Below are 13,123 nucleotides of genomic sequence, written 5' to 3'. Positions count from 1 at the left end.
CAGTAACTGGAGATAAGGTAGTGTATGTAAGTATAAATGCATAATAGGGAGGTAGATGTGATAGGCGTGGGCATGGAAAGTTCTATTCTGATTGCTTTTATATTCTGCCAATGAAGTGCTAATCAGGGTCATCAGCTGAGTCAGTTTCGGGAGCAGATGCAGAAAGTTTGAAGAGAAAGAAAAAAGTTAATCTTTCAAAAGTAAGAATGATTGGTATAGGGACAGGTTCTCAAAGTGTGATCCCTGGCTCAGCAACTGCATCACTTGGTTAAATATGCAAAATTTTGGTCCCCACCCAGACCTGAATCAGAAACTCCAAGGGTGGGGCACAGCAATCTGGTTTTTAACAAGCTTTACAGGTGATTCTTTTACAAGCTAAAATTTGAGACCAGGCATATCAGACTCACTTGGAAGGCTTATTGAACCACAGGCAGCTGGGCCCCAGTCTCAGATTTTCTAATTCAGGTCTGGGGTGGAACCCAACCAAGAATTTCCATTTCTAACAAGTTCCCAGATGAAGTTGGTACTGCTGGCCAGCGGACCACACTTTGAGAACTACTGGTCTAAGGAAATATAGTATGATATAGTTGCATCAGGGGCATATCATGAGGTCCGTAGTCTTAAATTTAAATTGGACTTTCTGTTTGTGTGTGTATGTTTCCCCAGCCACATTCAGTTATACAGGTATAATATTGAATTGAACCAGGGCTGTGATTTAGCCAAGCAAATTCAAAAGCAAAAGAGGAGCAAGGGAATTTAGGATGTGTGTGAAGGAGTGAATATAACTTATTAACCATGAAATTTAAGCTAGGTAAAGAAGAACATGAGGGTTTGGGGGGGCAGTAAATGATGGTGAAAAGGTGTTAGGATAAATGCATTATAGATACCTATAGAACTGAATGATTGTTGGGTTTGGAATAGTAGAAAAAGTTCAATAGATGGAAAGTGGTGGTCCAAGATGATTGTTAGAAGTGGAAATTATGAGGAATTGCCATTACTGGTAATGATAAGGTCAATGTAGGTTTCCCAGATGAAATACATGATGCCCATTTAAATTTGAATTTTAGATAAACAATGGATACTTCTTAGTATAAGTATGTTCCAAAGTATACTTAGAAAGGGTTTATTTTCATCCATTATGCTGATCTTACAATGGGACCCTTCAGCCTAGTAACCTCTGTCCTTCAATTTTGGGATATTTTCTTAAATTATTTGGTTATTTCCTCCCCTTCATTTTCTCTGTTCTTTCTTTCTGGAATCCCTAATATATTGATATTGTACCTCCTGTCTTACCTGTTTTCTCAAATATTCCACCTCTTGTCTTTTTGCCCATTATCTGGAAGATTTCCTTAACAGTATCTAATCCTTTTATTGAATTTATTTCTGCTAACATTTAAAAATTTCCAAGAGCTCTTTTTTGCTCTCTGATACTTTATTTTTTATTGTATTCTATTGCTGTTTCATTGATGCCATATATTCTCTTAACGCTCTGAAAATATTAATCGTAGGGTTTCTGTTTGCTTGTTTTTGAAATTGTCCTCTGTGTATAACCACCGTTTTCTTTCAACTCCATTTTTGTGTGTTATTTCTTAGAAGCTTTCTTCAGAGAGAAGGTAATCTTTAGTTTTCTGCTCATGTTTAAGAGTGAGAGGCTAAAAATACAGTTGGATACTCTGAGCACATAAATGGGCTTATTAAATGTGAGGTACATTGTAGGATGATCTGGCTTTGCTGCTGGGAAACCCCAATACCAGTATATTTAAATGTTTTCTCTTGGGATGATCAGATTTCTCAGAAAAATGTCTCCAAATCTTTTGGAGTCATGTGGTTGGGAAAGTGTTGAGGGTCTCAGCATTCTACACGCAAACATTCACTCAAACACAATTTTCAGTCTGTTACCCATGCACACCCTCGATTGTAACTGGTATCATCCCAGTCAGTAAAACCCCTGTTTTACTCTCTCCAAAGAACAAAGCTCCAGTTTTCTGCCAGAGTCAGGGAAAAAAATTTGCCCAGCTACATGAAGTATAAGAGGAGATTTGTGGTTCTTCATGAATGATAGGATTAGAAAATAACAATTTTGTAATCCCACACGAAATAATTGGTTTAGGCAATGATCATCAGGGTATAAAACCATTAGATGAGAGGAGGGCTAAATCTGTCAGCACCTGAAATCATTGATTAATCTTAGCATTGTTAAGTGTGGGACAACCAGACATTGTAGGCATTTCAACATGGTATAGTATGAAGCACAAAGCACCATGAAGTGTTCTTCCAAAAAAAAGATAACCTGAAATCTCATCAAATCTACAGCACAAACTTCCAACTATGGGAAATATAGAGGATGAAGGGAGAAGTTAAATGACACTCAAGGGAGCAAATTTACAAATACAGAATATGCAACATTCTCAAGGACAACTGAATTGGTTCTTGTGATAAATGAATACCATGGGGGAAAAAGTGTGGAAGGAAGGGCTGCTCTAAATTAAAAGACTTTTCTGTGACATGACATCCAAATCACTTGTGTGGATGCTGTTTGGATCCCAATTTAATAAACCAATTAAACAAGACATTTGTGAGCCAACTGGGAAAATTTGGTTATGAACCAGATATAAAACAATACCAAATAATATTGTTTTTTTAGATGTGATAATGACATCATGTCCATTTTATTAAACAGATGTATTTTGAAGTATAGAGAAGCAAAATGGCATGATGTCTATGATTTATTTTATTTTATTTTTAAAATAATTTTATTAATTTTATTTATTTATTTTTGGCTGCATTGGGTCTTTGTTGCTGGGCATGGGCTTTCCCTAGTTGCAGCAAACGGGGGCTACTCTTCGTTGTGCTACGCGGGCTTCTCATTGCGGTGGCTTCTCTTGTTGTAGAGCACCAACTCTAGGTGTGCAGGCTTCAGTAGTTGTGACATGCAGGCTCAGTAGTTGTGGCTCGAGGGCTCTGGAGTGCAGGCTCAGTAGTTGTGGTGCACGGGCTTAGTTGCTCCACAGCATGTGGGATCATCCCTGACCAGCACCAGCAGACAGATTCTTAACCACTGTGCCACCAGGGAAGCCCTATGATTTTCATTTATTTTAAAAATAAACTAGGGGCAAAGAAAACAGTTATAAAAAATGTTTATTACTTGTATATTGCATAAATAACATATATGCATACACTCTAATTCAAGAAGCCTGATTTTCATCCTCTCAATTATTCAAGAACTATTTATTGAATACTTATGATATACCAGGCACTGTACTAAACTATTGGGGTTAGAGATTAATACTTGAGGGTCTTCCCTGGTGGTGCAGTGGTTACGAATCCCCCTGCCAATGAAGGGAACACGGGTTCGAGCCCTGGTCTGGGAAGATCCCACGTGCCGCGGAGCAACTAAGCCAGTGTGCCACAACTACTGAGCCCACGTGCCCTAGAGCCCGTGCTCCGCAACAGGAGAAGCCACCGCAATGAGAAGCCCGCACACCACAACGAAGAGTAGCCCCAGCTCACTGCCAACTAGAGAAAGCCTGCGCGCAGCAACGAAGACCCAACACAGCCAAAAATAAATTAATTAAAAAAAATATTTGAAAGATTCCAGGTATTTTTGGTGCCATTTTATTAGCTTTCCTCTTACAAAACAGGTTAATTCTTTTGAAAGAATGCCTAAGAAAGAAAATCCATTAATCCTCAATCCAAATTACTGCAAAATTTCTTGGAACTGGTTTAATAGCTCTGCTTATACAAAGGATTTGCCAAACATTTATGAGGGTCTAATTTTAAGTGACAGGGAAATTGATCATAAAACATATACTTTATATATTGGCTCTCTTTTTAATTGTTTTAATTTGATGCTTTAATCAATTTTAATTGTTTTAATGTTGCCAGTGTTCTTCAGTTTTCAACACAGTGTCCCCTTCTCAGGTTGCTCAGGGACTTAATGCTGGTGGCAAATCCGTTTAGGGAGAAGTTAGAGCATGATTAATGTGAAAACAATCATATAAGCCAAATATTTGGACCTAGTGAAGTAAATAAAGAATCTTGATTAGCTGATTAAGTAGTTTGAAGAAAAGATTTTGTGAAAGGCTGAATCATATATAATCTGTTCTCTATTATTAGTAACAGCTTTCTCAATGTGTTTTACTGTCACAAGAGGTAATATAGCAGAAGTGTTAAGGACATAAACTCTGGAATTAGGCTGCCTTGGTTGAAACTGTGGTTCTGCCCTGTGCCTCAGTTTCCTCCTCTGTACAATAGGGATGATAATAATAGTATGTAGCTCATAGAGTTCAGAGGACCTAAGTTAATACAAGTTGAGTGACTAGAATAATACCTGGCAGAGAGAAACCATTCAATAAATGCTTGCTCTTCAGTGTTAGGAAGTAAGGACTCTGATGCTTTCCAACTGTTTTACTATGGAGCCTGCTTTTACTTATCTGAATGTAAACCTCTATACACATTTGTGTGGACATCAAGGTGAAACATGTTTTAAATAATTGTGGGAAGTCATAAAACCTGGCTAGTGTCAGAGATAGTCATCACTCATAAACTGCACTATTTATTGGTCCCTTTAAATATAAATTACAATAAACTTGCAGCATTCTAAAAATACTTTTCCTAGGTTAAAATTTAGCCTCTTTATTATTAAATACCCTAAAACCACAAAGAATCTGCTAATGTTTAAAATGGTTGTTTTATAATTGCCACATCCTTACTGCAGCTGTTGATGTGTTTAAAACAGCAAAATGTGCTTCTGAAACATTCTAAATGTAAATACAACACCAAGTATTGTATATTTTAGTTAACAAATTTAAATTACAAAAACCAAGAGGAAATTGTGGACTAATCACTGACATATTTTAGATTGACCGAGTTTTTGTTTTTGTTTTAATCCATTTCTCCTCTACAGTTTGGAAGTTATATAATCCATTTCTTTTCTCATGGTTCTTAATCTTATTTTTTTAAATGTCCTTATGAAACGTGAAGTCTAAAACACTATGGCTGTATCTATCTTCTTCCAAAATAATGAAAGAGACTTGGAGTGATGGTCTTCAAGTATTTTTGTTTACATACCACTTAAAATAATTTTGAGAAACTACTATGGATGGATGGATATTAACTGGACTTATTGTGGTGAACATTCTGCAATATATACATATATCAAATCATTATGATGTACACCTGAAACTAATATAATATTATATGTCAATTATATCTCAATAAAATATGTATCAGTGTAAAAAATACTATGTAACCCTTGTATATTTTATCATAATTTAAAATATTTGCAATAAATGTAATTAACAGAATATTAAAAATTTATAGACTTTAAAATGTAAATTTTATCACTTAGATTTTAAATATGACTTGATACCCATCATTATTCATTTAAGAAAGGTAACCTTCTCAAGAATAGGAAATTTTGCATTATTCTTTTTTTGTCCTTAACTTGTGTTTCTATTCTACTTTGCCCATATGCTTTTAAAAAAATTAATACACTTTATTTTTAGAGCAGTTTTATATTTACAGAAAAATTGAGTGAGAAAGTATAGAAAGTTCTCGTATACCCCTTTCACAACCCTCCTCCCTCCCCCCAGTTTCCCCTATTATTAACATCTTGCATTAGTGTGGTACATTAGTCACAGTTGATAAGCACATATTGATACTTTATTATTAATTAAAGTTCGTAATTTACATTGGCATTCACTCTTTGCGTTGTACATTCTACAGGCTTTGACAAATGTATAATGACAGGTATCCACATTACAGTATCATATAGTGTAGTTTCACTGCCCTAAAAATGCCCTGTCCTCCACCTATACATCCCTCCCTCCCTCCCTCCTCTCAAACCTCTGGCAACCACGGATCTTTTAAATGTCTCCATAGTTTGCCTTTTCCAGAGTGTCACACAGTTGGAATCATACAGTTTGTAGCCTTTCAGATTGGCTTCTTTCACTTAGAAATATTTATTTAAGTTTTCTACATGTCTTTTCATGGCATGATAATTCATTTCTTTTATCACAGAATAATATTCCATTCTGTGGATGTACCACAGTTAGTTTATCCACTCACTGAAGGACATCTTGATTGCTCTGAATATTTGGCAATTATAAATAAGGCTGCTATTAACAACTATTTGCATGCTTTTATGTAGACAAAAGTTTTTACCTCATTTGGGTAAATACCAAAGAGCACACTTTCTGGATCCTATCAAAAGAGTATGTTTAGTTTTTGTCATACTATCTTCCAAAGTGTCACTACTATTTTGTATTCCCACAAGCAATGAATGAGAGTTCCTGTTGCTCCACTTTCTTGCCAGTAACTTGGTATTGGCTGTTGGGAGGTCTCAGCCCCTTGCCACATGTACCTCTTCAGAGGCTGTTTGAGTGTCTTTTAAAAAATATATTTATTTACTTTGGCTGAGGCGTGTCTTAGTTGCAGCATGCATGTGGGGTCTAGTTCCCCCACCAGGGATCGAACCCGGATCCTCTGCATTGGGAACGCGGAGTCTTACCCACTGGACCACAAGGGAAGTCCCAACACTTTTTTTTGAATGAATATATTCATCCTCCAGAACTGATTGCTCACTGAAGGTCAGCATATGTGAACTTCAGGGCTGTCTGATCACCTGTAAATTAAATAATTTATTTTCAGTAGTTCAATTAAGGTGTCAGTGGGAAAAAATGCACAACCTAAAAGTTGAGAATTATGTTTTATTCAAGAACATTACTGAGTACTGTAGCCTGGAAACAGATTCTCAGATAGCTTTGAGAAACTGTTTCAAAGAGGTAAGGGAGGAGCCAGGTTATGTAGGAGTCTTTGCTAGAAAAAGACATGTAGTCGAACATCAAAACATTACTGCTAATTACAAAAAAACAGATATCTCAAGTTAATGATGTTAGTGCTTTTCTATGTATGGGAAGATGCAAGAGTCTGGGCTCATTGAGGGACTTCCCTGGTGGTCCAGTGGTTGAGAATCTGCCTTCCAATGCAGGAGATGCCAGTTCAATCCCTGGCGGGGGGGGGGGGGGGGGCGGGAATAAGATCCCACATGCTGCGGGGCAACTAAGCCTGAGCGCTCTAGAGCCCACATGCCGCAATTACTGAGCCTGTGCACCACAACTAGCGAGATGCCCGTGTGCCGCAATGAAAGATCCCGCATGCTGCAACTAAGACCTGATGTAGCCAAATAAATAAATAAGGGTCTGGGCTCATTGAAATTATTCCTTTGATATGCATCTTAACTATCTAGAGCCAGTATCCTGTCTTTCTCTATCCTGAATTCCCCTCAGAGCACAAGGTGATAGTGGTTGATGGCTTGATCATGGGCAACATTCGCTGTTTACTGAAATGGCAAGCAACATTTCTAACTCTACACTAAATGCTCCAATTTACCAAAAATTTCTGGAGACCAACTATCATTGAGCTATTCTTGTTTCTTTTCTACACCATCCAAGCAAGGGGACTTGTGGGTACAAAAAGGCCAGAGACACAAAGACCAAGGAGAACAGAGCACTCTTATCTCATTTTATTTTGATTTTCTGGTTTGTTTCCACCTTCTAGATTATAAACTCCCTAAAGGCAGAAAGTGCGTAGGCCCAGCTGAGATCTAGAAAATAAACATTTAGATCCCTGCCCCAAGGGGCTGACAATCTAGTAGGAAAGGTATGACACATGTTTTAAAACATTTTTTTAGGACTTCCCTGGTGGCACAGTGGTTAAGAATCTGCCTGCCAATGCAGGGGACATGGGTTCAACCCCTGGCCTGGGAAGAGCCCACATGCCGCGGGGCAACTAAGTGAGCCACAACTACTGAGCTTGTGCTCTAGAGCCTGCGAGCCACAACTACTGAGCTTGCATGCCACAACTACTGAAGCCCAAGCGCCTAGAGCCTGTGCTCTGCAACAAGTGAAGCCACCGCAATGAGAAGCCCACGTACAGCAGCGAAGAGTAGCCCCCGCTCTCCATAATTAGGGAAAAGCCTGCGCTCAGCAACAAAGACCCAATACCGCCAAAAAGAAAAAAAAAACCATTTTTTAAACCTTGGTCCTGCTGGACCTGCCAGATGGGGAAGGAATATACAATACAGGCATACCTTGTTTTATTGAACTTCATTTTATTGCTCTTCAAAGATACTATTTTATTTTTTTTGTGGTACGCGGGCCTCTCACTGCTGTGGCCTCTCCCGTTGCGGAGCACAGGCTCAGGACGCGCAGGCTCAGGACGCACAGGCTCAGCGGCCATGGCTCACGGGCCCAGACGCTCTGCGGCATGTGGGATCTTCCCGGACCGGGGCACGAACCCGTGTCCCCTGCATTGGCAGGTGGACTCTCAACCACTGCGCCACCAGGGAAGCCCAAAGATACTATTTTCAAAGCAATAAAGTATTTTTAAATTAAGGTATGTAGTTTTTTTTAGACATAATGCTATTGTACACTTAATAGACCTCAGTATAGTGTAAACATAACTTTTATATGCACTGGGAAACCAAAACATTTATGTGACACAGTTTAGTGCAATATTCACTTTATTGCAGTGGTCTGGAATGGAACTTGAAATATCTCCAGGGTATGCCTGTAATTGAAGATTGTTCACAAGTATGGCCAAAGCTTGTTAGGGAAAATGGGTGGATCAGTTTTGTTGAAGAGAAGATCCTACTTCAGTGAATTGTGTTTTAAAAGGTTTACAAGGTTATAGCTATGCTGAGTGAAAGAAGCCAGACCTCCTCTCCCTTCCCCCAAAAAAGTACATATGGTATAATTCCACTACATAAAACTTTAGAATATGCAAACTAATCTATAGTGAGTGAAAGCAGATCAGTAGTTGCTAAAGGATGGAGATGGGGAGGGACAGGATGGAAGAATTATAAAGGGCAGAAGGAAAATGTGAGGTAATGAATACGTTCACTGCCTTGAGTGTGACGATTTCATGGGTGTATAAATATGTCAATACTTGTCCAATCGTACATTTAAATAGGCATAGGTTACTTAATTGACATGTCAATTATCCCTCAATAAAGCTGTTTTTAAAATAATTTTACTTTATTTATTTATTTTTGGCTGTATTGGGTCTTTGTTGCTGCTCACAGGCTTTCTCTAGTTGCGGTGCACAGGTGCCTCATTGAGGTGATCGAGGTGGCTTCTCTCGTTGCAGAGCACAGACTCTAGGCTTGCGGGCTCAGTAGTTGTGGCGCACCTGCCTAGTTGCTCCCTGGCGTGTGGAACTTTCCAGGACCAGGGCTCAAACCCGTGTCCCCTGCATTGGCAGGAAGGTTCTTAACCTCTGCACCACCAGGGAAGTCCCAATAAAACTGTTTTTAAAAAAGAGATAAGATTAGCATCAGACAGAGGAACTCTTGACGTTTTTCCGGAGTGTGAAAAGCAACCCTAATGGTCAAACCTGGGCTGGTGTGAGAACAAAGGAAAAGGAAAGACAGAAAAGCCACAGTCTTAGGTTCAGGTGTGTGGTGTGTCTGCGCCGGCGGGAGATATCTCTGGAGGGAAAGGCTAGTGCCCACAGTTAAAGCCAGAAGAATTTTTGCTGGCACAAACAGGGGAAGCTAGAGGAAGAACATGATTTGGGTCAAGATAATTTTCCATTTTGGACTAGGAGAGAAAAACATGGAAGGCCTCCACCCTCGCTGAGGCACAGCTACGGGGTTGCAGGCAGACGCCAGGCCCAGTTAACACAGACAAGACCACGCCACAACTCCCGGCGGGATCCCAGCGGCCTGAAACCTTAAACCTCAACTATCGCTTCCTTAAGTTCCACTCCCCGAGCTAAGGCAGATGTTTGTGCAAGTCCCGCCTAGGTATCCCACGGAGATCTGGGGAGAACACCTCACCCAACTCGGCATAGCCGAGGGGCTGGGACGGGGGCGCTCGTGCCCGACGCGTACGCGCGGCGCGCATGGAGGCGGCCTGGAAGTGAGGGAGCGCGCGCCTCTCACGTGACCCGGGCCGCGGGCGGCTACGCACACGACGCGCCCCTCACGTGGTCTGTCTCCAGCCCCGTCGCCGGCGGAGGCGGGCGCGGGCGCGTCCCTGTGGCCAGTCACCCGGCGGAGTTGGTCGCACAATTATGAAAGACTCAGTTTCTGCTGCTAGTGCCGGAGCTGAGTTAGTTCTGAGAAGGTTTCCCTGGGCTGTCCTTGTCCGGCGGCCTCTGCTGCCGCCTCCGGAGACGCTTCCCGATAGATGGCTACAGGCCGCGGAGGAGGAGGAGGTGGAGTTGCTGCCCTTCCGGAGTCCGCCCCGTGAGGAGAATGGTACTGGACCCACGCAGGCCCAGGCGGGGGAATGGCCCTGGGGGTTGCGGGCAGGGAAGGGGGAGGACTCGGCTGGCAAGTGTGTGCGCGGAGCCGCTCTTCCTGGGGCTATGCACCGCCGGTTTGCCTTGAGGCTTCCGGACTTGCCGTGGCGGGATGGGAGTGCAGTTCTTTCGCGGGTGAGGAGCAGGAAGCAGGTAGCAAATCTAGCGCGACACCTCGTCGCGGGAATCCCCTGAGCGGAGCCAGGGCTCAAGCGAGGGCTCTTCGGGGCGGCAGAGGCGGGAGCCGCGGAGGACCTGGCAGAGCTGAGCGGCCGCAGCGCGCCAGAGGCAGCGCTCAGCCTGCAAGCTCCGCATCTCCCGGGAGCGCGTTCCTCCTGGCGCTTGTTGCTGGCAGATAAGGCAGCCAAATGCTCTGCTCAAGTTCTGCATGGAAGCAGAGGGAGGGCTGAGAGGGAGCAAAAACGGGATAGAGGATACGGCTTTGGAGCTGTGCCTTGTTTGCTGCGCAGCGTGTACTCCACAGGTCCATTTTCCTTTGGAGCCCAAGAGGAGGGAGTAGACGATATTGACGCTAAATCTGGTTTGGAATTTTCTTTAGCAAGAATTAAGGGTTTTATTGGGGCGCTGCTGTAGGTACCGAGGCGATGTGTTGTCTGGATTTGTGTCGAACCGCCTCATCCGTTGCCCCAGAGAAGGGTTGGTCGTGTTTTAAACCAAAGTTGCGAGAGGGATGCGGCGCATTTCACCTTCTGATAGAGGTTTTTGTTAAGGCCAGGAATAAAATTAGAAGATTTCTCACAGAGAAAGTCATTTAGATCAGAGACTTGACGAGCGGATAGGTATTCCTGGTCAGTAGTTGAACTAGATAGGCTTCATGCAAACAATTCTCTCTTTGCTGGAGTCTGGCAGGTTTACTTTTCTCTAGAAACTAATTCAAGTACCATACAAATTGAAACCACGAAAGTAGTTATGCTTTGAATAAATAGTACACCTTTCCATTATTTTCCACATTTTTCGGTAAAGTCAATAAAAACGTCATTTTACCTTTTTTCGTAATTTTTAAAAGAAGGATTTGTTAAGTTCCTCTACCGACGCTAAATTTTAACATTTATTACTTAAGTGGATTTTAAGGGAATCTATTTTGGGGGGGGAAGTTGAATCAAAGTGCCTTTCATTAAAAAAAAAGCAAACCATTAATACTGTTCAGTGATGTGTCTAGTTTTCCTTTTTTTATATGGTAAATAGCATACATTTGAACATGCCACTTAAGTATTTAGAAAAAAATTTGGATACGTTAGAAAATGGAAATGAAGACGATTCATCATCTTAAAAGCCATTGCTTCCTACTGTTTGGTTAAAGCAACCAGATGACTTTGTTTCTAGTGACATTCTAGTGAAAGTCAATTTCTTAGTCTTACCTCAGGTGCTGTTCTTAAGTTCAGCCTCTTAATGTCGCTATCTACACACTTTGAAATCTAGCCTTCAAAAATTGACGTGGTCAGAGTTTCTCTTGTGTTTGTTGTCTTTCCATTTTTGTGGCAGATGCACCCCCCGCCTCCGAAACAACGTTTGTATGCAGCATTGTTGTTTCTACAGGGAGAAGTTTTCACTTTAAAATTTGAAATTAAGAATCTGATTTTATTTTTTACGTTGCTTGGGTCCTGACTGCTATTGAGTTTTGTGATTTTTCCCTACAATTTCCAATTAAATTACAGTGAAACCTTAGGATAACCTAATACTGAGGTTCTCCAATAATGATAATTCGTTGAGCCTCCTCAACTTTAAGGTAAACACTGTGACCTGAAAGTTTCCCTAAGTATGTTGTAGCTACACTGTATAATTCTTATTGTAAACTCTTGTTTAAGGCCTTTGCTTTAAAACTAATCAGCCAACAGACCAAAAAACAACACAAAACAAATAAAATACCAAGAAACACAAGGGAAACTGCAGTGGAATAAATTTTGTTACAAAATTAAAAACCATGGCTATTAGAAATATTTGTTTCATTCATTTGGTAAACACTTAGTGTTTAATATATTCCAAGCACTGGAGTGGCAAAGATGTGTTAGACAAATTTCCCACTTTCAAACCGCTTACATTCCAGTTATTTATAAAAGAACTACCTGTCTGTTGTCAATGGGAGATGCATACATCACAAAACAAACATTTAGTGTCTAGCAGGCTCTGTGATACTCTGTCTTGAAGGGCAGTATAGATATGCAAAAAGCAAAAAGGTAGTTTGATATTACTGCATAGATTACTGTGAATGTATAGGCTAGTCAGGGAGAGAGAAAGGAAAGTCTAGTTAGGCTTGCAAAGGAGCTGATAGGAGAAGTGAGTGTCGTAGAGGCAATAGGAATTAATTAACCTGGAAATAGAAGGTATGTAGAATTTGGTATTGGTGGTGTTAGTCTAAGGGAACTGAGCTTTAGAAGAGAAGAGCATCCAGGGAAATCCCTGGTCCAGTGTTTAGGACTCGGCGCTTTCACTCCTGAGGGCCTGAGTTCGACCCCTGGTCGGGGAGCTAAGATCCTGAAAGCTGTGCTGTGCGGCTAAAAAAAAAAAAAAAAAAAAAAGCATCCATAGTTTATCTTAAGATCTGTTGTACGAGTACTGTATGTAGTTTAGAAAGAGTGGAGTATGGGATAATATATGGGGTACTAGTCTGGGAGTGTTATAAAGATAGGCAGGGACCAGATTTCTGAGGGCAATGTATGTTATGCAAAGAAGTTTGGATTTTATTCTGGAGATGAGGGGTCCACTGAAGGAATCAGTATGGAGGGTGACTTGCTGTGTGTTTAAGCTGAAAAGAGAGTCCATAAGGAGGCTGTAGCAAGACTGACCAAAATATTTA

General features: G+C 41.0%; 1 protein-coding gene across 1 annotated transcript in view; it reads left to right on the top strand.

Moving 5' to 3' along the window:
* Positions 1 to 10,167: 10,167 nt before the first annotated feature.
* Positions 10,168 to 13,123, top strand: part of TRPM7 (transient receptor potential cation channel subfamily M member 7) — a 128,295-nt gene continuing 125,339 nt past the window's right edge. Inside the window, exon 1 of the mRNA XM_060005233.1 lies at positions 10,168 to 10,264. Coding sequence (XP_059861216.1) covers positions 10,262 to 10,264 — 3 coding nt within the window. The 5' untranslated portion in view covers positions 10,168 to 10,261. The remainder of the gene's footprint in view (positions 10,265 to 13,123) is intronic.

Source organism: Delphinus delphis, chromosome 2 (assembly GCF_949987515.2).
Source record: "Delphinus delphis chromosome 2, mDelDel1.2, whole genome shotgun sequence".
NCBI lineage: Eukaryota > Metazoa > Chordata > Mammalia > Artiodactyla > Delphinidae > Delphinus > Delphinus delphis.
This window is presented reverse-complemented; position numbering and strand designations above follow the sequence as displayed.